The following is a 26,870-nucleotide window of genomic DNA, read 5'->3' as shown; positions in this document are numbered from 1 at the left end:
GATGGAGCACAGAGGCCAAACCGTCTGTGGGAAAAAGTTCATGTTTGGGCTGCTGTCCTGTATATTTATGAAACATTGATGCTGTGCTTTCCTGATGGTTCATATACAGGGCTCGAGTTATTCTTCAAAAGAACTCTTTTTCTGCTCTTTGATAAAAGAAATTATGAAAAAGATTTTAAACCACCTTAAGGATTAGTAATTGACTGCAAATCCTATTTAAGACCAGTCTCTTTGATATACCATTTAGGGGTGGTAACTTGGAAATGGCAAGAAAAGTCTCTCCCTGTTAATGACTCATTGTGGTTTACTGTTCACACAGTCATTGCAGTTTTAGACATGGAAGAAGCCCATCTCTCTAGAATGGTCTGAAACTACTGCTGTGATAATAAATTGTACTCGTTGTTTCTACCCGCGGCACTCTACTGTGGCACTCAAATACTGACTGACACAGATTCACGATCAAGCTCTAATTTCTGAAACAACAGCTCACCTTGTATGTATTATTTCAAGCAAACTTTCTCCCTGCATTTTGGGGAAAATAAACCCTAGGAATTATGCTTAATTCTAGCATGATTTAGGAAGAAAGAGCCAGCCTCTGCCTAGGCTTGTTCAAGCAAAATAATGGCACCGTGAGCATACTCTGCTGTCCCCAGGAATCCATTATTTATGTGGCAACTGGGTGACACCCACAAGACACCCTCAGAGAGTGAAGCCCAAGCTCACCAGCTCTCAGCCCAGCAATTGAAAACACAACAGAGTGCCTCCCCACAGACACAGCCTGGGCTGCATTTGAAAACCACACCCTCAGTCCTGATTTGCTTACATTAGCTATATTTTAATTTTACTTTTGTAAAAAGTACTTTTGTTACCGACCAGGGTTCTTGGCTTCCTTAATCAATAGAAATTGACAAGAGGCCAGACAAATTCAGGCAAGGCTTTATTGGGTCTCCTGCTGCCACAGGCAGAAGCAAAACAAGTAACAGGTTCCCTTGCTCCCTCCCTGCGGGGGGTGAGCTGGTTCCTTTCATGGAGGGAGGGTAGGGGTGGGTCCAGGGGTCGGGCCAGAGTGGGGGTTTAGGTGGTCTGCCCACACCCTTGGTGGTGCTGTGTGGGGTTTTGGTCTTTTTGTATCTTGTTGTTCATAATTTGCCCCAACTGCCCATGCACAGTTATCTTAAGTCCCTTATAGGTTTGGTGTTTTTTTTTTTTTTTTTGTATTCTGTTGCTCAAAGAGACGTTTGTCCAGGTGCAAGCCCTGCAGCAAAGAGTCCAAGGTCCCAGCCTGTCTCATTTCCCCCTGAGGGATTCTACACCCCTTATTCTTAAGGGTTAATGGGACGAAGGTTAAGGCCCCTGCTGGACAGGGGCCGCAGACCCTAGACTACCCTAGAAGTATAGAAGTCCCTCACTGACTGTTCCAAGGACCTATAGGGACCTGGGCCACCCTCTGCTGGAATGGGTTGAAATCCTTGAGCCATCATGAATCTTACTTGAAACTGTTGGAGCCTAGAAAACACAAACTTAACCAAAAGGTTAAACAGACAAGAGCCAAAAAGGAGAAGCACAACAATAGCCACTAAAGGGCCTAGAAAGGGAAGGAACCAGCTTAACTTTGGGAGGGCTTCCCTAACTGCTGACCAGACAGTGGAGGTAATATCTCCCCCGCCAAAATTGTGAAGCCACTCTGCCTGGGTGTGTATTTCCTTAATATTAATTTCTACTTGTCCTGTCACATTGATCCAGGTGCAGAAGGAAGTATTATCAAGAAGCTCCACCTTGTTCTGCCAGAAGGTAATCAAGAGCTAGATGATTGTCAAGAACTACATTAGCCAAAGAAACGAGAGGACTTAAAGTCTCATTAAGGCTTGTCCCGTCTGTTCCATCACATAAGCAAGCTGTCTGGTGGGATTTCCCCTCGTTGCTTCATGATAGATAAAGCCTCCCCATGGAGCTGCCAGCCCCGCCCCTGCCTAGATCATTTGTGGTGCTCCCTGGGTTTGGTGGTTACCCGGAGTGATCCTGTTAGAGATGAAAATCCCTCCTATAGTCCCTAGAGTGCACGCTCCTATGAAGTGGACATTATCAGAGCATTTACAGGCTAGAGCTTAGTTGGAAAAGGACAGGGCCTGGCCATAATTCCATAACATATGATGGTTTGGGTGTCTGCAGAGGAACGCAAACCCTTCAGGGGTGCAGACCTGAATGTCTGTCTCACAGTTGTTAAGCTTGGACAGTCCTTGAAGGACATAGATGTTGTTAGTACTTAAACAATTAGGGGACAGCAGACCAGTATGTTGATCATTAAGCGTATAAAGCTCTACAGTAATTTTAACAAGATGCTCGTGTATGATCCCGCTGAGTACTATAGCAAGAATGGCAATAGGAGTCCAACCCACTACATCATTTTACTTATCTGTCGATGGTGCCTGTCTTTTGTTTGTTTGTTTGTTTTTAGAGTCTTTTTTGAATTTGTTGTAATATTGCTTCTGTTTTATGTTTTGGTTTTTTGGCCACGAGGCATGTGGGATCTTAGCTCCCTGACCAGGGATCGAACCCGTACCCCCTGCATTGGAAAGCAAAGTCCCAACCACTGGACCACCAGGGAAGTCCCGGTGCCTGTCTTTTGAATAGGTATCTGAGATTTTCCACCGGCTTATAGGTGTATTGTTCTTCTGTTGTGACCTGCAGGGTTTCTGGAGGTAAAAGCTTTAGTCTGGACAAATGTACCCAACTAGATATCCCTTGCAGTTTGATAGCAGTGAGGGTGCCTAAAATTACTTTATAGGGGCCCTTCCATTTTGGCAGTATTTGGTCTTTGGGGGATTTGTTTTTCCGGGTTTTAAGAAGAACTTGACCCTCGGGGTTTATTTGTGAAGGAAATGCTCCTTCATCTGTATTTTTATTGGGAGCTGGCCGTGCCTTGTGGGCCTAGTCCTGGATTGCCTTCTGAACTTGTCCTAAATTAGTAATATATCTCAGCACCTGGTTCACTTCCTCACCCAGTAGAATGTCAGTAGTAAGAAAAGGCCTTGCATAGGTCATTTCAAATGGGCGGAGTCTCAGACCACTCCTGGGGGCTACACGGACCTGAGGAGTGCAGTAGGAAGCAAGTTGGTCCAGGAGTCATGAGTTTCTTGGCAGAGCTTTGCTATGGTTTTCTTTAAAGTATGGTTCATTTTCTCTACCTTCCCTGAAGACTGGGCATGCCAAGAAGTGTGGTCTATCCCTAGAGCCGTTGTGAGCCCCTGTGTAATTTCAGCTATAAAAGAGGGCCCGTTATTGCTCTGGAGGAACTTTGGAAGTCCAAACCAAAGAATTGTTTCTTTAAATAAAGAAAAAGGAACTTACAGACTTCCATAGCCTTTTCAGATCAGGTGGGGAAAGCTTCAACCCATTCGGTGAAAGTATCAACAAACACCAGAAGATATTTATGTCCTGATCGTGGGGGCATTTGGGTGAAATCTAGCTGCCAGTCTTCCCCCGGATATGTCCCTCTGGCCTGAGTAATGAAGGAGGTGTTGGATGGGCCTGTGTTATTATGGGCACATAAATCACAGGCAAGCGTTACTTGTTTTACTGTTCTTTTAAGCCCCTTCCCTGAAAAAGCCTTTTGTATCAAGCCTTATCCCTCCCATAGTGGGTGGCGTCATGTAAGCTCTTAGTAAGTTTCCATTGTTGGGCCTCAGGGATTAGAACCTTATCCTCCTTTTTATACCAGCCTGTGCTTCCTTTCTCATAGCCCCATTTCTCAGCATTTTCTTGTTCCTCTCGGGAGTACTGGGGGCGACTAGGGACTTCAGGGGGGCCAATCACTAGGGCCATAACTTGCTCAGGCTCCTGCAATCGAGCTTCCTGTTTTGCAGTTTGATCAGCTTTGCTGTTCCCTCGGCTCACAAAGGCTCCATCCCTCTGATGGCCCCTACAGTGGATTACTGCTATCTGGGTGGGGAGCTGCACTGCTTCTTTTTTTTTTTTTTTTTAACTTTTAAATTTTATTTATCTATATTTATTTTTTTATTTTTGGCTGAGTTGGGTCTTTGTTGCTGTGCACGGGCTTTCTCTAGTTGCAGTGAGCAAGGGCTACTCTTCGTTGCGGTGCGCGGGCTTCTCATTGCGGTGGTTTCTCTTGTTGCGGAGCACGGGCTCTAGGCGTGTGGGCTTCAGTAGTTGTGACACGTGGGCTCAGTAGTTGTGGCTCGCAGGCTCTAGAGTGCAGGGTCAGTAGTTGTGGTGCACGGGCTTAGTTGCTCCGCGGCATGTGGGATCTTCCCGGAGCAGGTCTCGAACTCGTGTCCCCTGCATTGGCAGGCGGATTCTTAACCACTGCGCCACCAGGGAAGCCCCTGCACTGCTTCTAAAAGAGCCAAAAACGACTCTTTGTTTTATGGGGGAATTTCAGGCGGTTAACATTCCTCTTTCTTTCTAAATGGCATCATGAGCATGTAGCACGTGGAACCCATATTTAGAGTCAGTAAAAATATTTAATTGCTTATCCTTCCCTAATTGCAAAGCTCTCATTAAAGCAATAAGTTCAGCCTTCTGGGACAATGTCTGGGGTGGCAGGGTCTTGGCTTCTATGACTTCATCTAAACTAACTATGGCACACCCCGCCTTTTGGGTTCCTCTCTCTATAAAACTGCTCCCACCAGTAAACCATTCAACCTCAAGGCTGTTAAGAGGTTCATCTAGAAGATCAGACCTGCTGGAGTAAGTTTGTTCTCTGGTCTCTATACACTGATGCAGTAGGGCTTCACTGTCGACTGATGGAAGCAGAGTTGCCGGGTTCAGGGTTTGGCACACCTTTAAGGTAATGTCGGGGGTGTCCATTATGAGGGCCCGATATCTTGTTAACCATCCTCCAGTCAACCAATGTTGTCCTTTGACTTCCAGCACAGATGGTACCTGATGAGGGCTTAATACATCTGAGTGTTGTCCCAGAGTGAGCTTGGAAGCCTCATTAACCAACAGGGTTGTGGCTGCTACCGCCTGCAGACAGCTTGGCCATCCCAGGGCTACTGAGTCCAGTGTTTTGAAAAGCAAGCCACTGGTCTCTGATCCGCTCCCAGCTTTTGAGTCAGGACTCCTAGTGCTGTCCCTGACCTCTCATGAACGTATAGGGTAAAGGGCTTGTCCAAATTTGGAAGCCCCAGTGCTGGTGCTCTACTCAACTCAGTCTTTAGAGTTTCAAAGTCCCGCTGATGGCCTTATTCAACTGGAAGGGTTCCCTTTCTTTTCCCTTTAGAGCCTCACATAGAGGTTTGGCTATAGGGCCATAATTTGGAATCCAGATACTACGACAGAACCCAGCCATCCCAAGAAAGCCTCAGAATTGCCTCTTCGTGGTTGGAGATGGTAATGCACTAATTGCTGTTTTTCCATCTATGGCCGGGGTTCGTGCCCCTGGGGTCAAAACAAAACCTAAATATTGAACCTGTTGCTGTGAGATCTGAGCCTGCTTGGGGAGAATTTATATCCCCATTTTGCCAGAAAATTTAGGACCCTAACAGTATTTTGATCTGAATCTTGTTTGGTCTCACTACTTATCAATAAATCATCAACATATTAAAGCAGAGTTCCCTTCTCAAGGCCCGGTTCCCTCAGTTCCCTTACTAACACGTTCCCAAAAAGATGGGGGCTGTCTGGAAATCCCTGTGGAAGCACTGTCCAGGTATATCGGGTAGCCTCCAGGGTGTCAGGGTTCCTCCATTCAAAGGCAAAATGGTATTGAGAGTCTGGATGTAGGGGAATACAGAAAAATGCATCTGTGAGGTCCAAAACAGAAATGCTGAGCGCTTCCCGGGACTTGGACAGAAGGGTGTATGGGTTTGGCACCAGTGGGTGTATAGGGATAACGGCCTCATTCACTGCTCGTAAGTCTTGCACAAACTGATATTCCTCGTGAAGCTTCTGAATGGGGAGGGTCGGGGTGTGGTAAGGGGATTGGCAGGGCCTAATGAGTCCGTGTTTTAGGAATTTGCTGAGCAGCGGTTGGATTCCCCTCAGGGCCTCAGGCTTTAAAGGATATTGTCTCGTTCAGGGGTATTTTTCCCCAGGCCTTAACCTTATTTCTACTGGGGGAACACGTTTTGCCCTTCCTGGCCCTGAGGTATCCCAAACTGCAGGATCTACTTGTTTTCTAATTTCTTGAGGGATGTCTTGGAATATTTTGATGGCCAGCAGGTGGGTCATCTGGGGCCACTAATAGATGCATTCTCTGTTTGAATTCTCTACCTCCTTGGACTTCGCCATGTCCTAAGAATATTCTACCTCCTAACTTATTTAGCAAATTTTTCCTGAGGAGAGGGGCAGGGCATTCTGGCGTATACAAAAAGGAGTGAGAATAATAATGGACTGGATTCCACAGGCATGGGGAGATGTAAATCGTCCTACCTTTGTTTGTCCTTCAACTCCCGTCACAGTACAGTCACGGTTGGAGAGGGGGCCAGCCGGCCAAGTCAGAACAGAGCAGGTGGCTCCAGTGAAATTCAGTTCTCCTACCTGCCACACTGAGGGTGACCTGAGGCCCCGCTGGAGTGATGAGGATGGATCGAGTGGGATCTGGAGCCGGGCAGGCACTCAGGTCCCGTCAGTCGGTGTGCAGGAATCTCTCATTTGAGAGATTCACAAGGAACTGGGGCCAGTTGGGGTTGCCCAATCCCACAGGAGGGCGCTCAGGACGTTCCCCCTTCCACTGCCCTCCTTCCAACCAAAGGCACACTGGTTTGGGTCCAGGCGGCTTCTTGGTGGTCTGTCCAGTCTTCTCGGCCCTCCAGGGTCCCCTCGGGGTGGTGGGTAAATCAGAGCAGCCAAAAGCTGTGTTTTCTTTATTAGCCTCTTATTCTTATTGGCCTCCACCATTAAGTCTCGGTTGTTATAGACCTTGAAGGCCTCCTCTACCACGGTTGACAGCGGTGTTTGGGACCCAGCCTCAAGCTTTTGTAATTTTCTCCTGATATCAGGAGTAACCTGGATGATAAAATGCATGGCTAGTAGTGTCCTCCCTTCTGTGGACTGAGGTTATGTATTCACATACTTCCTGAATGCCTCTGTCACCTGGCTCAGGAAGACTGCCTGTTTTTTGTTTTGTTTTTTTTCTTGTGTAACCTCTTGGACCTTATCATAATTTACAGGCTTCACCATACACCTTTTCATTCCCTCTGATAGACAAGTACTAGCCTGGCCTGCACGATCTTCATAGTCCCAGTGTGGGTCATGTTCTGGGATTGCATTCCCATCCACCTGATAAATTTGGTGGTGTGGATTGGTGGCCAGTAGGCCATCTGTGTGTTCCCTGGCCTTTCTCAATATACGCTCCTTTTCATCCAAGGTGCAACAGTGGGTCAGAATAACTATGATGTCCTGCCAGGTAAGAGAGAATGTCAACCCCAGCCTGATAAAGTCGTCCCTAAACTTGTCACAGGAACTCACGCCTTCTATTATCAAAAGCAGCATTCCAGGAAAAACTTTGTTCTCTTACGAGAGAGAGAAACCAAATCCAGTCTTGCATCAGCCTACTCTTAATAAAATCCATTTACCTAATTAAATTTAATCCAAACTTAGAAAGTCCTGACCACATAAAAGTTATTTTCCCAATGTTCCTTTTCCACAAACCTTCTGCAACTTTCTCTAGCCATATTTTCTCCCTTATTCTTTTCCCATTCAGAAATAACAAGCTCTAGGGCAAAATCCCCCTTTTTCTTTTAACAAAATATTCCTCATACCATCTTTTCTTGAAAACATACATCCTACTTACCTTAAGCAACCATGAACTGTCTTTTACACTAGCATTCCCTGACTGCAATATTTCATGACCTCTAGAAACGTGCATCATCCCAAAGCACAACTTCCTCAATGTAGTATGTGATACAAACACGTGTCTAATAAACCCAAACATCTTTATTTATTGATTGGCCGTATGGCATTCGGGATCTTAGTTCCCCAACCAGGGATTGAACCCGCACCCCCTGCCATGGAAGCGTGGAGTCTTAACCACTGGACCACCAGGGAAGTCCCACAAACATCTTTAGTTTCCCTCTCACAAGAAGACAAAAGTAGGTAAGTTTAGACCTGTTCAACAATTAATGTTCCAATATTTCATCTTATTTGAAATGGCCTGGATATTTATTCAATGAATTTCTATCATTTAACTTAATTTAGTTTCAAGTTACCAAAATCTGGAGAGACTATTTTAGATGGACATTTCCAAAATATAATTACTCCTATAGAATTTACCAAAAAATTCTTATCCCAGTTATACTTACTTAAAAGTTTAACCATGTCAGGTTAGTCTCCTTGTTGACGGATTTGATAACATAAACAATATGCACTTACTGACTTCCAGTAACCCTAGGTACATTAAAAGTATTATACTTAATGTTGATGGCTCTAAAGACGGGTCTGTATTAATTAAACCCATAAGCTCAAGCTAGCTTTAATACCAGATATTAATTTAATATTGAATATTTCCCAGATCACATGAACCTGAAATGTTTTCTGGTGAGTTTCTGTTATATTTCTGAGAATGTATATAAGCACTCAATTTCCTTTAAGCCAATTAAATACAGCTCATTTACAAGTTACTTTTTACATAAAGACAGAACCAGAGGTCTCCTAGTTTTCCTGCTTGAATTTAAAAAGCCTCTTTTTTTTTCCCCCTCAGTCTGGGAGGCTACAGATGGATCAGGTAGCTCCTGAGAGCCCAGGCAGAATAGTTACACTGCAAATGCAGAGAGAGATGCAAGCTCCTCTTATTTATTTACTTATTTAGTTTTTCCTCTTTAAAATCCCGCCAAGTAACCCAAGGCTAGAGTTTGGGCAATGTGGGCTGTGTTTGTATTTCATGGATTAAATGATCCACTGTGCCCACAATTTCGGCAGAGACTTGCAGGAGCATTTGGAAAAACAATACTACATAAAACAAAGATACCAGTGACAGAAACTTAAAGACAGAGACAAGAAGTCTTTAGGATAAAGGGGGTGGGATTTTAGGGGTGAGGACCAAGGGAGAGGTGAAGGGAAGAGGGACAGAAAAGACTGAAAAAGAGAAAGATTGCCCTTTCATCCCGCCCCCTGTGGATGTCTATTCAGGTACCAAACCAGCCAGTTGTACATAGTCTGTGGGACTCATCCACGCATACACCAGTATACAGAAATCTGCCTTTTCAACCCATTCCCAGTGGGACTTCTCTTGGTGGCAGGAAAATAAAGATGAGAATATTGGGACAATCGGACTTCCAGCCACTACACAATATGAGGTTTGAAAATCTATTACTCTCAGAAATCTCCCATCAGGGAGAGACTGCTGGACCAAGATCTGCAAAGTGCGAGGCGAGCCTCTCCCAGCTTTGCTTGTCACCTGCCAGCATGAGCTGTTACCTGCCAGAGGGAGCAGGTCTCACAAGCTGAGAGGAGTGATGCTGTAGCTGCCTGATGTCCACTCTCTCACAAGGATAGAAGTAAGAGAGGACAGAGAGAGGAGAAGTAGATTTCAGGAGAGAGAAAAGGAGACAAAGGGGAGGGGGAAAGTGGTGAGGGAAAAAGGACAAAGGGGAGGGAGAAAGCGTTGCCTGAATGAGGGCACTGAGGCCCTCAGGGGCCAGGAAGGCAGACCTACCAAATGTGGTGATGCTGAAACAAGAGGTTCAGGCAGCCACTTGTCACCCACAGGGAAGCTGCATTTGGTCTTCCCGGAGGTGCCCAGATCCTCTCCTGGGAAGGGGACAATTGTCCCTGCAAGCTGTCATCACAAAGTATGTTACCGACCAGGGTTCTTGGCCTCCTTAATCAATGGAAATTGACAAGAGGCCAGAAAAGAAAATCAGGCACGGCTGTACTGGGGCTCCTGCTGCAGCAGGAGAGAGTGAAAACAAGTAACACATTCCGTTGCTCGCTCCCTGAGGTGGTGCGAGCTGGTTCCTTAAATGGGGTGAGGGTAGGGGTGGGTCCAGGGGTTGGGCCGGAGGGGTGGCTGAGGTGGTCTGCCCACCCCTTTGGTGGTGGGTGTGCAGGGGGCAGGCATAGTACTCTGCTTTTGTTCCAGGCTCTTCAGAAATGGCATTTGGGTTCTTTTGGTCTTTTTGTATCTTGTTGTTCATAATTTGCCCCAATTGCACATACACTCAGTTATTTTTAGTCCCTTATAATTTCTTTGTATTTTATTGCTTGAGGAGATGTTTGTCCAGGTGCAAGCACTGCAGCAAAGGGACCCAGGTCCCAGCCTGTCTCAGCTGCACCAATTTATTGGGTTGGCCAAAAAGTTCATTCCGGTTTTTCTGTAAGATGTTATGGAAAAACCCGAATGAACTTTTTGGCCATCCCAATACATTCTTACCAACAGTGTAACAGGGTTCCCTTTTCTCCGCACCCTCTCCAGCATTTATTTGTAGACTTTTTAATGATGGCCATTCTGACCGGTGTGAGGTGGTACCTCATTGTAGTTTCGATTTGCATTTCTCTAATAACTAGTGATGTTGAGCATCTTTTCATGTGCCTCTTGGCCATCTGTATGTCTTTTTTGGAGAAGTCTATTTAGGTCTTCTGCCCATGTTTTGATTGGGTTGTTTGTTTTTTTGTTACTGAGTTGTGAGAGCTGTTTGTATATTTTAGAAATTAATCCCTTGTCGGTTGCATCATTTGCAGATATTTTCTCTCAGTCTGTAGGTTGTCTTTCTGTTTATGGTTTCATTTGCTATGAAAAAACTAAGTTTGATTGTCCCATTTGTTTATTTTTGCTTTTATTTCTGTTGCCTTGGGAGACTGACCTAAAAAAACATTGCTACGATTTATGTCAGAGAAACTTTTGACTATGTTCTCTTCTAGGAGTTTTATGGTGTCTTGTCTTATATTTAGGTCTTTAAGCCCTTTTGAGTTTATTTTTGTGTATGGTATGAGGGTGTGTTCTAACTTCATTGATTTATGTGCAACTGTCCATCTTTCCCAACACCACTTCCTGAAGAGACTGTCTTTTCCCCATTGTATATTCCTGCCTCCTTTGTTGAAGATTAATTGTCCATAGGTGTGTGGGTTTATTTCTGGGCTGTCTATTCTGTTCCATTGATCTGTATGTCTGTTTTTGTGCCAATACCATGCTGTTTTTTTGTTTTTTGTTTTTTTTAATCAGTCATCAATTTTATACATATCAGTGTATACACGTCAATCCCAATCGCCCAATTCAGCACACCACCATCCCCACCTCACCGCGGTTTTCCCCCCTTGGTGTCCATACGTTTGTTCTCTACATCTGTGTCTCAACTTCTGCCCTGCAAACCGGTTCATCTGTACCATTTTTCTAGGTTCCACATACATGCGTTAATATACGATATTTGTTTTTCTCTTTCTGACTTACTTCACTCTGTATGACAGTCTCTAGATCCATCCACGTCTCAACGAATGACTCAATTTCGTTCCTTTTTATGGCTGAGTAATATTCCATTGTATATATGTACCACGTCTTCTTTATCCATTCATCTGTCGATGGGCATTTAGGTTGCTTCCATGACCTGGCTATTGTAAATAGTGCTGCAATGAACATTGGGGTGCATGTGTCTTTTTGAATTACAGTTTTCTCTGGGTATATGCCCAGTAGTGGGATCGCTGGATCATATGATAATTCTATTTTTAGTTTTTTAAGGACCCTCCATATTGTTCTCCATAGTGGCTGTATCAATTTACATTCCCACCAACAGTGCAAGAGGGTTCCCTTTTCTCCACACCCTCTCCAGCATTTGTTGTTTGTAGATTTTCTGATGATGCCCATTCTAACTGGTGTGAGGTGATAGCTCATTGTAGTTTTGATTTGCATCTCTCTAATAATTAGTGATGTTGAGCATCTTTTCATGTGCTTCTTGGCCATCTGTATGTCTTCTTTGGAGAAATGTCTATTTAGGTCTTCTGCCCATTTTTGGATTGGGTTGTTTGTTTCTTTAATATTGAGCTGCATGAGCTGTTTATATATTTTGGAGATTAATCCTTTGTCCGTTGATTCGTTTGCAAATATTCTCTCCCATTCTGAGGGTTGTCTTTTCGTCTTGTTTATGGTTTCCTTTGCTGTGCAAAAGCTTTGAAGTTTCATTAGGTCCCATTTGTTTATTTTTGTTTTTATTTCCATTACTCTAGGAGGTGGATCAAAAAAGATCTTGCTGTGATTTATGTCAAAGAGTGTTCTTCCTATGTTTTCCTGTAAGAGTTTTATAGTGTCTGGTCTTACATTTAGGTCTCGAATCCATTTTGAGTTTGTTTTTGTGTATGGTGTTAGGGAGTATTCTAATTTCATTCTTTTACATGTAGCTGTCCAGTTTTCCCAGCACCACTTATTGAAGAGACTGTCTTTTCTCCATTGTGTATCCTTGCCTCCTTTGTCATAGATTAGTGACCATAGGTGCATGGGTTTATCTCTGGGCTTTCTATCTTGTTCCATTGATCTATGTTTCTGTTTTTGTGCCCATACCATATTGTGTTGATTACTGTAGCTTTGTAGTATAGTCTGAAGTCAGGCAGTCTGATTCCTCCAGCTCCATTCTTTTCCCTCAAGACTGCTTTGGCTATTCGGGGTCTTTTGTGTCTCCATACAAATTTTAAGATGATTTGTTCTAGTTCCGTAAAAAATGCCATTGGTAATTTGATAGGGATCGCATTGAATCTGTAGATTGCTTTGGGTAGTAGAGTCATTTTCACAATATTGATTCTTCCAATCCAAGAACATGGTATATCTCTCCATCTGTTGGTATCATCTTTAATTTCTTTCATCAGTGTCTTATAGTTTTCTGCATACAGGTCTTTTGTCTCCCTAGGTAGGTTTATTCCTAGGTATTTTATTCTTTTTGTTGCAATGGTAAATGGGAGTGTTTCCTTAATTTCTCTTTCAGATTTTTCATCATTAGTGTATAGGAATTTAAGAGATTTCTGTGCATTAATTTTGTATCCTGCAACTTTACCAAATTCATTGATCAGCTCTAGTAGTTTTCTGGTGGCATTTTTAGCATTCTCTATGTATAGTATCATGTCATCTGCAAACAGTGACAGTTTTACTTCTTCTTTTCCGATTTGGATTCCTTTTATTTCTTTTCCTTCTCTGATTGCCGTGACTAAGACTTCCAAGACTATGTTGAATAAGAGTGGTGAGAGTGGACATCCTTGTCTCGTTCCTGATCTTAGAGGAAATGCTTTCAGTTTTTCACCATGGAGAATGATGTTTGCTGTGGGTTTGTCGTATATGGCCTTTATTATGTTGAGGTAGGTTCCCTCTATGCCCACTTTCTGGAGAGTTTTTATCATAAATGGGTGTTGAATTTTGTCAAAACCTTTTTCTGCATCTTTTGAGATTATCATATGGTTTTTATTCTTCAATTTGTTAATATGGTGTATCACATTGATTGATTTGCGTATATTGAAGAATCCTTGCATCCCTGGGATAAATCCCACTTGATCGTGGTGTATGATCCTTTTAATGTGTTGCTGGATTCTGTTTGCTAGTATTTTGTTGAGGATTTTTGCATCTATTTTCATCAGTGATATTGGTCTGTAATTTTCTTTTTTTGTAGTATCTCTGTCTGGTTTTGGTATCAGGGTGATGGTGGCCTCATAGAATGAGTTTGGGAGTGTTCCTTCCTCTGCAATTTTTTGGAAGAGTTTGAGAAGGATGAGTGTTAGCTCTTCTCTAAATGTTTGATAGAATTCACCTGTGAAGCCATCTGGTCCTGGACTTTTGTTTGTTGGAAGATTTTTGATCACAGTTTCAATTTCATTACTTGTGATTGGTCTGTTCATATTTTCTGCTTCTTCCTGGTTCAGTCTTGGAAGGTTATACCTTTCTAAGAATTTGTTCATTTCTTCCAGGTTGTCCATTTTATTGGCATAGAGTTGCTTGTAGTAGTCTTTTAGGATGCTTTGTATTTCTGCGGTGTCTGTTGTAACTTCTCCTTTTTCATTTCTAATTTTATTGATTTGAGTCCTCTCCCTCTTTTTCTTGATGAGTCTGACTAATGGCTTATCAATTTTGTTTATCTTCTCAAAGAACCAGCTTTTAGTTGTATTGATCTTTGCTATTGTTTTCTTTGTTTCTATTTCATTTATTTCCTCTCTGATCTTTTGATTTCTTTCCTTCTGCTAACTTTGGGTTTTGTTTGTTCTTCTTTCTCTAGTTCCTTTAGGTGTAAGGTTAGATTGTTTACTTGAGATTTTTCTTGTTTCTTGAGATAGGCTTGTATAGCTATAAACTTCCCTCTTAGAACTGCTTTTGCTGCATCCCATAGGTTTTGGATCGTCGTGTTTTCATTGTCATTTCTCTCTAGGTATTTTTTGATTTCCTCTTTGATTTCTTCAGTGATCTCTTGGTTATTTTTTTTTTTAATTAATTAATTAATTTTATTTTTTTGGCTGTGTTGGGTCTTCGTTTCTGTGCGAGGGCTTTCTCTAGTTGAGGCAAGTGGGGACCACTCTTCATCGCGGTGTGCGGGCCTCTCACTATCGTGGCTTCTCCCGTTGCGGAGCACAGGCTCCAGACGCGCACGCTCAGTAGTTGTGGCTCACGGGCCCAGTTGCTCTGAGGCATGTGAGATCTTCCCAGACCAGGGCTCGAACCCGTGTCCCCTGCATTGGCAGGCAGATTCTCAACCACTGCGCCACCAGGGAAGCCCGATCTCTTGGTTATTTAGTAACATTTTGTTTAGCCTCCATGTGTTTCTGCTTTTTACGTTTTTTTCCCTGTAATTCATTTCTAATGTCATAGGGTTGTGGTCAGAAAAGATGCTTGATATGATTTCAACTTTCTTAAATTTACTGAGGCTTGATTTGTGACCCAAGATGTGATCTATCCTGGAGAATGTTCCGTGCGCACTTGAGAAGAAAGTGTAATCTGCTGTTTTTGGATGGAATGTCCTATAAATATCAATTAAATCTATCTGGTCTATTGTGTCATTTAAAGGTTCTGTTTCCTTATTTATTTTCATTTTGGATGATCTGCCCATTGGTGTAAGTGAGGTGTTAAAAGTCCCCCACTATGATTGTGTTACTGTCGACTTCCTCTTTTATAGCTGTTAGCAGTTGCCTTATGTATTGAGGTGCTCCTATGTTGGGTGCGTATATATTTATAATTGTTATATCTTCGTCTTGGATTGATCCCTTGATCATTACGTAGTGTCCTTCCTTGTCTCTTGTAACATTCTTTATTTTAAAGTCTATTTTATCTGATATGAGTATAGCTACTCCAGCTTTCTTTTGATTTCCATTTGCATGGAATATCTTTTTCCATCCCCTCACTTTCAGTCTGTATGTGTCCCTAGGTCTGAAGTGGGTCTCTTGTAGACAGCATATATATGGGTCTTGTTTTTATATCCATTCAGCAAGCCTGTGTCTTTTGGTTGGAGCATTTAATCCATTCACGTTTAAGGTAATTATTGATATGTATGTTCCTATGACCATTTTCTTAATTGTTTTGGTTTTTTTTTTTTTTTTTTTAACTTTGGGTTTATTTATTTATTTATTTTTATGGCTGTGTTGGGTCTTCGTTTCTGTGTGAGGGCTTTCTCCAGTTGCGGCAAGTGGGGGCCATTCTTCATCGCGGTGCGCGGGCCTCTCATTATCGTGGCCTCTCTTGTTGTGGAGCACAGGCTCCAGACGCGCAGGCTCAGTAATTGTGGCTCACGGGCCCAGTTGCTCCGCGGCATATGGGATCCTCCCAGACCAGGGCCCGAACCCGTATCCCCTGCACTGGCAGGCAGACTCCCAACCACTGCACCACCAGGGAAGCCCTTTGGGTTTGTTTTTGTAGGTTCTTTTCTTCTCTTGTGTTTCCCACTTAGAGAAGTTCCTTTAGCATTTGTTGTAGAGCTGGTTTGGTGGTGCTGAATTCTCTTAGCTTTTGCTTGTCTGTAAAGCTTTTGATTTCTCCATCAAGTCTAAATGAGATCCTTGCTGGGTAGAGTAATCTTGGTTGTAGGTTCTTCCCTTTCATCACTTTAAGTATATCATGCCACTCCCTTCTGGCTTGTAGAGTTTCTGCTGAGAAATCAGCTGTTAACCTTATGGGAGTTCCCTTGTATGTTATTTGTCGTTATTCCCTTGCTGCTTTCAGTAATTTTTCTTTGTCTTTAATTTTTGCCACTTTGATTACTATGTGTCTCGGCGTGTTTCTCCTTGGGTTTCTCCTGTATGGGACTCTCTGCGCTTCCTGGACTTGGGTGGCTATTTCCTTTCCCATGTTAGGGAAGTTTTCGACTATAATCTCTTCAAATATTTTCTCTGGTCCTTTCTCTCTCTCTTCTCCTTCTGGGACCCCCTATAATGCGAATGTTGTTGCGTTTAATGTTGTCCCAGAGGTCTCTTAGGCTGTCTTCATTTCTTTTCATTGTTTTTTCTTTATTCTGTTCCGTGGCAGTGAATTCCACCATTCTGTCTTCCAGGTCACTTATCCGTTCTTCTGCCTCAGTTATTCTGCTATTGATTCCTTCTAGTGTAGTTTTCATTTCAGTTATTGTATTGTTCATCTCTGTTTGTTTGTTCTTTAATTCTTCTAGGTCTTTGTTAAACATTTCTTGCATCTTCTTGATCTTTGCCTCCATTCTTATTCTGAGGTCCTGGATCATCTTCACTATCATTATTCTGAATTCTTTTTCTGGAAGGTTGCCTATCTCCACTTCATTTAGTTGTTTTTCTGGGGTTTTATCTTGTTCCTTCATCTGGTATGTAGCCCTCTGCCTTTTCATCTTGTCTATCTTTCTGTGAATGTGGTTTTTGTTCCACAGGCTGCAGGATTGTAGTTTTTCTTGCTTCTGCTGTGTGCCCTCTGGTGGTTGAGGCTATCTAAGAGGCTTGATGGGAGGCTCTGGTGGTGGGTAGAGCTTACCATGCTGTTTTGATTACTATAGCCTTGTTGTATTGTATGAAGTCTGGGAGGGTTATGCCTCCTGCTCTGTTCTTTTTCCTCAGGATTGCTTTGGCAATTCTGGGTCTTTTATAGTTCCATATAAATTTTAGTATTATTTGTTCTATTTCTGTGAAAAATGTCATGGGTAATTTAATAGGGATCACATTAAATCTATAGATTGCTTTGGGTAGTATGGCCATTTTAACAATATTAATTCTTCCAATCCAAGAGCATGGGATATCTTTCTATTTCTTTGAATCATCTTTAATTTCCTTTATTAATGTTTTGTAGTTCTCAGCATGTAAGTCTTTCACCTCCTTGGTGAGGTTTATTCCTAAGTATTTTTTTTTTTGGTTGTGATTTTAAAAGGCATTGTTTGTTTACATTCTCTTTCTGATATTTCATTGTTAATGTAAAGTGCACTAAATGCAACCAATTTCTGTATGTTAATCTTGTATCCCACTACCTTGCTAAACTCGTTTATCAGTTCTAATAGTTTTTGTGTGGAGTCTTTAGGGTTTTCTATATATTATCATGTCATCTGCATATAATGACAATTTTACCTCTTCCCTAACAGTCTGAATACCTTTTCTTTTTCTTGTCTGATTGCTGTGGCTAGGACTTCCAATACTATGTTGAAGAGAAGTGGTGAGAGTGGGTATCCTTGTCTTGTTCCAGATTTTAGTGGGAAGGCTTTCAGCTTTTCACTGTTGAGTATTATATTGGCTGTAAGTTTGTCATAAATATCTTTTATTATGTTGAGATATGTTCCCTCTCTACCCACTTTCTTAAGAGTTTTGGTCAATTTTATCCAATGCTTTTTCTGCATCTATTGAGGTGATCATGTGGTTTTTGTCCTTTTGTTGATGTGGTGTGTCACATTGATTGATCTGCATATGTTGAACTGTCCTTGTGACCCTGGGATGAATCCAACTTGGTTGTGGTGTATAACCTTTTTTATGTGCTATTGGATTTGATTTAATGATATTTTGTTGAGAATTTTTGTGTCTATATTCATCAAAGATATTGGCCTATAATATTCTTTTTTGGTAGTGTCTTTGTCTGGTTTTGGTATCAGGGTGATGGTGGCTTCATAGAATGTCTTTGGGAGTGTTCCTTCCTCTTCAGTCTTTTGGAAGAGTTTGAGAAGGATCGGTAGAAGTTCTTCTTTGTATGTTTGGTAGAATTCCCCAGTGAAGCCATCTGGCCCTGGACTTTTGTTTATAAGTTTATTTTATTACAGATTCTATTTCATTTGTAGTGATTGATCTGTTCAGGTTATCTATTTCTTCTTGATTCAATTTTGGTTGGTTGTATGTTTCTAGAAAGTTGTCCATTTCTTCGAGGTTGTCAAATTTGTTGGCATATAATTGTTCATAATACTCTCTTTATGGTTTTTATATTTTTGTGGTATATGTTGTGATTTCTTCTCTTTCATTTCTTATTTTGTTTATTTGAGTCTTCTCTCTTTTCTTCTTGGTGAGCCTGGCCAGAGGTTTGTCAATTTTGTTTACCCTTTCAAAGAACCAGCTCTTGGTTTTATAGATTTTTTTTTCTATTTTTTTTAAAAACTCTATTTCCTCTCTGATCTTTATTATCTCCTTCCTTCTGCTGACTTCAGGTTTTGTTTGTTCTTTTTCTAATTCTTTTAGGTAGTGGGTTATGTTGTTTGAGATTTGTTTCTTAAAGAAGGCCTGTATTGCTATGAACTTCCCTGTAAGAACTGCTTTTGCTGCATCCCATAGATGTTGTATGGTTGTATTTCCTTGTCATTTGCCTCAAGTTATTTTTTAATCTCTTCTTTGATTTCATCGTTGACCCATTGGTTTTTTGTAGCATGTTGTTTAGTTTCCATGAAACTTTTTTTTCTCCTTTCTTTTTCTGTTGTTGATTTCTAGTTTTATGCTGTTGTGATCAGAAAAGGTGCTGGAAATAACTTCTATACTCTTAAATTTGTTGAGGTTTGTTTTGTGTCCTAGTATGTGGTCAGTCCTAGCTAATGTTCCATGTGGACTTGAAGAGAATGTGTATTCTGCTTTTTTTTGGCTGTAATGTCCTGAAGATATCAATTAAGTCTAACTGTTCTATTGTATCATGTAGAATCTATGTTGCCTTATTGATTTTCTGTCTCAAAGATCTGTCCATTGATGTGAGTGGGATGTTAAAGTCTCCTACTATTATTGTATTCTTGTCAGTTTCTCCCTTTATGTATGTTAGTATTTGTTTTATGTATTTGGGTGCTCCTATATTGGGTGCATATATGTTGACAAGTGTAATATCCCCTCCTTGTATTGATCCTTTATCAATATATAGTATCCTTTTTAATCTTCGTTTATAGCCTCTGTTTTAAAGTCTATTTTGTCTAATATGAGTATTGTGACCCCTGCTTTCTTGTCATTTTTGTTTGCATGAAATATCTTTTTCCATACCCTCACTTTTAATCTATGTGTGTCCTTTGCCCTAAAGTGGATCTCTTGTAGGCAGCATATTGTAGGCTCTTGCCTTTTTATCCAATCTGTCACTCTGTGTCTTTTGATTGGAGCATTTAGTCCTCTGACAGATAATTATTGATAGATATGTATTTATTGCCATTTTAAACCTTGTTTTCCCATTGATTTTATATTTCTTCTTTGTCCTTTTTTTATTCTTTTTCCTTTTGTGGTTTGATGATTTTATTTTATTTTATTTATTTATTTTTTTTAAAGTAGTCCCAGCCTTCTTGCAACTTTAATTTTTTATTTATTTATTTATTTATTTATTTATTTATTTATTTATTTATGGCTGCATTGGGTCTTCGTTTCTGTGCGAGGGCTTTCTCCAGTTGCGGCAAGCGGGGGCCACTCCTCATCGCGGTGCGCAGGCCTCTCACCATCGCGGCCTCTCTTGTTGCGGAGCACAGGCTCCAGACGCGCAGGCTCAGTAATTGTGGCTCATGGGCCTAGTTGCTCCGTGGCATGTGGGATCTTCCCAAACCAGGGCTCGAACCCGTGTCCCCTGCATTGGCAGGCAGACTCTCAACCACTGCGCCACCAGGGAAGCCCTGATGATTTTATTTTGTATTATGCTTATGTTCTGTTCTTTTTGGTTTTTGTGAATCTATTGTGTGTTTTTGATTTGTGGTTGCCCTGTTTTTCAAGTATGTTAACCCTTTCCTATATCTACTTGCTTTACACTGGTAGTCATATAGACTTAAACACATTCTAGAAAAAAAAAATCTACATTTTCTTACTCTCCTCCCCCACATTTTATGATTTTGACATCCTCTTTTGCATCTTCATGTTCATCCTTTTGCTGTTCATTGTGGTTATCATTGCTTTCACAGAAATTTTTTGATTTTTAAAAAAATCTGTGTACTGGCTTATTTAAGTGATTTACTTTCTAATTGTGATTTTCTCTTTCCTATAGACTCTTACTTTTCTATTTAGAGAAGACCTTTCAATATTTCCTTTAGGATAGGTTCAGTATTGCTGTATTCTTTTAGTTTTTGCTTGTCTGAGAAATTCTTTATCTCTACTTCTATTCTAAATGATAACCTTGCTGGGTAGAGTATCCTAGGTTGCAGATTTTTCCCTTTCAGGACTTTGAATATGTCTTGCCACTCCTTTCCAGCCTGCAACATTTCTGTAGAGAAATCTGCTGATAGCCTTAAGGGGGTTCCCTTGTAATTAATTCTTTGTTTTTCTCGTGTTGCGTTTAGAATCCTCTATTCATCTTTAACTTTTGCCACTTTTATTATAATATATCTTGGTGTAGGTCTGTTTGGGTTTATCTTGTTTGGGACCCTCTGTGCTTCCTGTATCTGGGTATCTATTTCCTTCTTTAGGTTTGGGAAGTTTTCAGCCATAATTTCTTCAAATACATTTTAAACCCTTTTTTCTCTTTCTTGTCTTTCTGGGATCCCTATTATGTGTAGATTGACATGCTTTATATTATCCCATAGGTCTCTTATATTGCTTTCATTTTTTAAAATTTTGGTTTCTGTCTGCTGTTCTAATTGGATGATTTCCATTATTCATCTTCTAGATCACATATTCATTCTTCTGCATTATTCATTCTGCTATTTATAGCCTTTAGTTCAGCTTTCTTCTCTTTAAATGAATTTTCTGATTTTTCTTGGCTCCTCCTTATAGTTTTTAGTTCCCTTTTACAGTAATCTGCATTTCTGTTTATAGCCTTTCTTAATTCCGTCAGTATTTTCATTATCTCCTTTTTGAACTCGGCGTCTGTTAGACTGAAGAGGTCTGTTTTATTGTTCTTTCAGGGGAAATCTCTCGATCTTTTAATTGGGAGTGGTTCCTCTTCCTTCTTCATTTTACTTATATTTCTCTTGCTCTGTGAGTTTAGGGGAAACAATTATCTACTGTGGTCTTGGAGGGCTATTTTTATGTGGGAACATTCCTGTGTAGCCTGTGTGGGTTTAATATTTATTGGTGCGAGGGCTGTTTTTAGTATGGACGGCTGTCACTTCTTTCTTCATTGTATACTGGCCGTTATCCCCTTGATAGGAGGTGTGAATGATGTCGTGGTGGCCAGAGCCTGCACTGGATATTGAGCAGGCCTTCCTCCTTGCTCTGTGGTTGTCACTGCCCTGTCAGGAGCAGGGTCTGCTCCCTAGTTGATGGAGTAGAAGCCGCCAGATCCATTCTGAGTTGAGTTTCTAATCTGTGGTGCAAGGTAGGTGGGATTAGAGCGCTCCCTTTGGGAGAGGAGCCACTGAGTATTCCTCCACTGGAGCTGTTCACCTGTGGCTGTGCTCTGTTGTGTCACCTTTCACAACCCGTTGTGTGGGCTCACAAAGTACACTGTTGTTGGCATTGCCCTTGGCCCCACATCCACTGTATGCTGGCAGTTGGCCCTGGTGCCTCTCAGGCTTTGTTTTCACAAGGCTACCAGCACAAGTCCACTGAAGCCGGTCCTAGGACTGCAGTAGTCATGCACCTGGGCCCGCTATGGGAGCTATGGAGGCAGCTCAGACCCTGACCCAGCCCAGCCCCTGCATGAACATGCCCACAAAGCCCATAGCTGCTAAGGCCAGACCTGTCCCAGCTGCAAGAGCACCCATTGTCCATTTGGATGTTCCGCAGGTGCTGAATTTACAAAGCTGCCTGAACCTCTTGTTTCAGTGTCACCACATTTGGTAGGTCTGCCTTCCTGGCCCCTGAGGGCCTCAGTGCCTTCATTCAGGAAATGCTTTCCCCTCCCCTTAGTCCTTTTTCCCTCACCACTTTCCCCTCCCTTTTGTCCCTTTCCCTCTCCTGAAATCTCTCTACTTCTCCTCTCTCTGTCCTCTCTTCTCTCCTATCCTGAGAGAGTGGACATCAGGCAGCTACAGCATCACTCCTCTCAGCTTGTGAGACCTGCTCCCTCTGGCAGGTAACAGCTCACATTGGCAGGTGACAAGCAGAGCAGGGAGAGGCTCCTTTCACACTTTGCAGATCTTGGTCCAGCAGTCTCTCCCTGATGGAAGATTTCTGAGAGTAATAGATTTCAAACCTCATATCGTGTAGGGCCTGGAAGTATGATTGTCCCAATATTCTCTCCTTTATTTTCCTGCCACCAAGAGAAGTCCCATTGGGAACAGGCTGAAAAGGCAGATTTCTATATACTGGTGTATGCGTGGGTGAGAGTCCGACCTGTGGGTCAGAGACCCACAGACAACATACAACTGGCTGGTTTCCAGGCTTGATCACCCTGGTGGGCAGTGGACAGGGTGCTACCGCCTTCACTGGCCCTTTCTGGAAGTTTGCAGGTTGGTGCCTGAATAGATACCCGCAGGGAGTGGGTTGAAATGGCAATCTCTCTTTTTCTCTTTTTCAGTCTTTTCTGTCCCTGTTACCGACCAGGGTTCTTGGCCTCCTTAATCAGTAGAAATTGACAAGAGGCCAGACAAGAAATTCAAGCAAGGCTTTATTGGGGCTCCCCTTGCTTGCTCCCTGAGGGGGGCGAGCTGGTTCCTTATATGGGAGTGAAGGTAGGGGCGGGTCCAGGGATTGGGCCAGAGGGGTGGCTGAGGTGGTCTGCCCACCCCCTTGGTGGTGCTGTGTGCAGAGGGGATGTGCACTACCCTGCTTTTGCTCCTGACACCCTGCTTTTGTTGGGTTTTTTGTCTTCTTGTATCTTGTTGATCATAATTTGCCCCAACTGCTCATGCACACAGTTATTTTTAGTCCCTCATAGTTGTTGTTGTTTTTTTTTTTTTGTATTTTGTTGCTTGAGGAGATGTTTGTCCAGGTGCAAGCACTGCAGCAAAGGGTCCCAGGTCCCAGCCTATCTCACTTTCACAAGATCTTATTTTATGATAACCTCTAAGGGACATATTCAAACCATTGCCTAGAAAGAAAAAACAATGACCATGCCTATAGATCCACAGGCTGCATGCTTTGATATACTTTTATCCTCCCCATTCTATTACCTGAGCAGTTTAAAGGCCAAAGTTCATTACTTGTCAGGGAGTTTGAATGGTAACATTCAGATATGGAACTTGAGGAAGAAGACAAAGCTAATGTTTTATCAATCTGACCCCCTCTGTAAGTGTTGAGATAGTCTCATTTCCTGAGAACTTCCCAATTACATGTACTACAAAACAGCAGTGCAGACTAATTTTGTAGCGAGTATTTCATTAATATTGTTCCCTAACTAGATTCCAGTAAAACAAATATTTAAGAACACATTTACAGAGTTCTCCATAAAATTAACATTAAATTCTGACCATCTTGTTGGGGCTTAGAAATCCAGTTTCACCTTGAAATACTACTGTATTCTGACTTTAATCAAAAAGAGATAATCCTATTTCATTTCTTATTTCATAATTTTAATGATGAGCTTAAAGAAATTTAGTTTGGGGGTGAGGATTTTCTTATGAATGCCTTCAGTCAAGGCTTTCCAACCTTCTTCACATTCTGGCACATCTACAGAATGATAGGGTTTGTGCATTTGTTTTTGTTTTTTTGGTTGAATTATAGTTAGTTTACAATGTTGTGTTAGTTTCAAGTGTACAGCAAAGTGATTCAGTTATACATATATATACTTTTTTAGATTCTTTTCCATTATAGGTTATTACAAGATATTGAATATAGTTCCCTGTGCTGTACAGTAGGTCCTTGTTAACCTATTTTATATATAGTAGTGTGTATATGTTAATCCCAAACTCCTAATTTATCTCTCCTCCCCACGCCCACCCCACCCAACCTGGCTATCCTCTTGATAACTGTAAGTTTGTTTTCTATGTCTTTGAGTCTATTTGTTTTGTAAATAAGTTCATTTGAATCACTCTTTTAGATTACACATATAATATCCTATGATATTTGTCTTTCTCTGTCTGGCTTACTTCACTTGGTATGATAATCTCTAGGTCCATCCATGTTGTTCCAAATGGCATTATTTCATTCTTTTTCGTGGCTGAGCAATATTCGACTGTGTCTATATACATCACATCTCCTTTATCCATTCAGTCTGTTGATGGATATTTAGGTTGTTTCTGTGCCTTGGCTGTTGTAAATGGTGCTGCTATGGATTTGTGCATTTGTATGTGGCTGAAAGTAACCAGCCCAGCACGGCTTCCCTGAGAGAGCAACTTCTCAGCACTCTGAATGGAAAGTTTTGTTATTAACTACCTTGCAGCTGCGTGCTCTGCTGCAAACTTGCATGCAAAGCTGCAAGGTCACTTGGGCAGATGGCTCTAGTTAGGGCAGCATGAGCTCTGCTATAGCACCAACAGTCAAAACTGGTTTGAAAAAAACTGGTTTAGAGGGTTAGTGCAGTTTTCTCCTTCATTTCTCCTAAATGTCCCAGCCTGATCGGTTCTGTAATGTGAGCCTTGTTTCAATAGCAAGTCAGAACTTGGATACTGTGAGTGCTATGCATATGTATGTATTTATTTAAAGTGATGATATGAATTAATGCCTTTTAAAAACACTGCTTAGAGCCTAAGATCTTTAAGTGCACCGAAGCTTAAACACACTTCATGATGACTGTTTTGGACAGTTTCAGTGGTTCCCTGAAAACTTAAAGTAATACCTTGAAAAGTGAACATCCTTCACTGTGGTGGTTTTGTCGAGTTAGTGTGAATTCCATGTATAGTGGGAAACCTGTAGTGACTCTCTACCTGAGGACTACCCAAATACAGGAATACTTTTTCCACCCAGCTTTTTGGGATTCTTCTTGGTCACACTTGAAAAATGTCCAGGGAAAGTGTAAATAAATATATATATATATATATATATATATATTTTTTTTTTTTTTTTCAGAATGCTAGTGCCCCATTACCCTAAGTGGTGGTTGAAAATAACAGTCCCATGGAAAGTATTTTTATGGCTGTAAATCTGACACTAGTATGGCAACCTTTTCTACCTTAACCATGCCAACTCTGTTCTGAGAATACCATTAAAATTCTCCTTCGGGCAATGTGAAATGTGGCCATTAGATCCAGGTGAGTTCATAAGACAGGGTTCATAAGATTCCTAAATAGAAAACCTACAAGAGAATGAAAACACCCCGATTGTTCAGCTCTTAAGAATAAGTGTGGGGCTTCCCTGCTGGCACAGTGGATAAGAATCCGCCTGCCAATGTAGGGGACACGGGTTCGAGCCCTGGTCCGGGAGGATCCCACATGCTGTGGAGCAACTCAGCCCGTGTGCCGCAACGACTGAGCCTGTGCTCTAGAGCCCGCGAGCCACAACTACTGAGCCTGTGTGCCACAGCTACTGAAGCCCATGCGCCTAGAGCCCATGCTCTGCAATAAGAGAAGCCACCGCAATGAGAAGCCCGTGCACCACAACCAAGAGTAGCCCCTGCTCACTGCAACTAGAGAAAGCCTGTGCACAGCAACGAAGACCCAACTCAGCCAAAAATAAATAAATAAAATAAATTTATTAAAAAAAAAAAAAAGAATAAGTGTATTATGGATAAAACCAGCTCACATTTTGATAACAAATAAGTGCTCATTAAGTCTGGTTTTTTTAAGCTGAACTTTAATGAGTAAAAATCCCTCACAAATGAAGTTTATGTAATGGCCTATAGCCGAAATGAAATTTTAATTTTTCTTGCTCACATGATTGATTTTTTTCCTTCTCTGTTCTGACTTCTTTCAGTTGAGCCTTTATGACAGAAAAGAACAATTGATATTTCTCCTCATGCCCTTTATCTCACCCCAGTAAAAAGCAGGAGAAAAATAATACATAGATTAAAACAGAATTGTATTAAACATTTACTTTCCTGTTAATCAGATGAATTTCATTCATTCCAGGGCAGTCAGAGAGCGAGAAAAATACAGGCAAGTTGGTTTTTGAACTCACATCGACACTCCAAATTGTGCTGGGAGTGCCCACGGCTTGGTTAGAAATACTTAGTGTGGAAAATTTCCCTAAAGGTGTGCGTCGCCTCAGCTGACTTGGCAGTGCCTGCCCTGGGCTCCTTCACCAGGGCAGCCCCATCGCGGAGCTGCAGCTCGAGGTAGAGGTGCTGCCGTCATTTCCCAGCTGAGCAAGCAGGTGAGTAGCAAGCACTCTCCCAAGCCTGGTCTGTCTTTATTGTGTGGTGACAAGTTTCACAATCACGCTGATGATCCGTGACCCTCGAGGACAGGTACACAGATCTATGCTTGGGTTTTTTATCTTATCCTGGAGAAGCTGGTCAAGTTCGCAGCGAAGTTCCTTTACTAATTCAGCCACCTAAAATGAAAGTTGCAATGTAAGCAGCGCTTGGACCAACAGGGGAGGAAAGGTTATTAAAAGGAAGTTCTCCAGTTATGATTATCATTATTCTAGATTTCTGCTATTAATTTTAATTCCATGGTGGGGGAACTAAACATATTTTTTTTCTAAGAGTGCTTCTAAAATTTCTTGATGCAATTATAGGAACATACACTCGACGTCAGCTCTGTAATATACTAAGTGGGGTCCATTTTAAAAAGCCTCCTCTATCACATCTCATTTAAAGAAAAGATTAAATCCGGAAATATGGCTTTCATATAGTGTTCTCCATATTAAAGCTTGGTCAACTTTTACAATTT

General features: G+C 41.7%; 2 protein-coding genes across 11 annotated transcripts in view; one reads left to right on the top strand and one right to left on the bottom strand.

Annotated features, from left to right (window-relative positions):
* Positions 1 to 26,118, top strand: part of GEMIN6 (gem nuclear organelle associated protein 6) — a 42,726-nt gene extending 16,608 nt beyond the window's left edge. Inside the window, exon 4 of the mRNA XM_082356100.1 lies at positions 25,108 to 26,118. The gene's annotated coding sequence lies outside the window, so the exon portion shown is untranslated. The remainder of the gene's footprint in view (positions 1 to 25,107) is intronic.
* The window catches only part of DHX57 (DExH-box helicase 57), a 60,028-nt gene continuing 58,966 nt past the window's right edge, over positions 25,809 to 26,870 (bottom strand). For all 10 annotated transcript variants that reach the window (XM_082356075.1, XM_082356077.1, XM_082356079.1 and 7 more), the window contains one exon: positions 25,809 to 26,529. In XM_082356075.1, the coding sequence (XP_082212201.1) occupies positions 26,386 to 26,529 (144 nt within the window). In that variant the 3' untranslated portion in view covers positions 25,809 to 26,385. The remainder of the gene's footprint in view (positions 26,530 to 26,870) is intronic.

The sequence above is a fragment of the Balaenoptera borealis genome (assembly GCF_965194805.1).
Source record: "Balaenoptera borealis genome assembly, chromosome: 15".
In the NCBI taxonomy this organism is placed as follows: domain Eukaryota; kingdom Metazoa; phylum Chordata; class Mammalia; order Artiodactyla; family Balaenopteridae; genus Balaenoptera; species Balaenoptera borealis.
The sequence above is the reverse complement of the archived record's forward strand: the minus strand, read 5'-3'. Positions and strand labels throughout refer to the sequence as shown.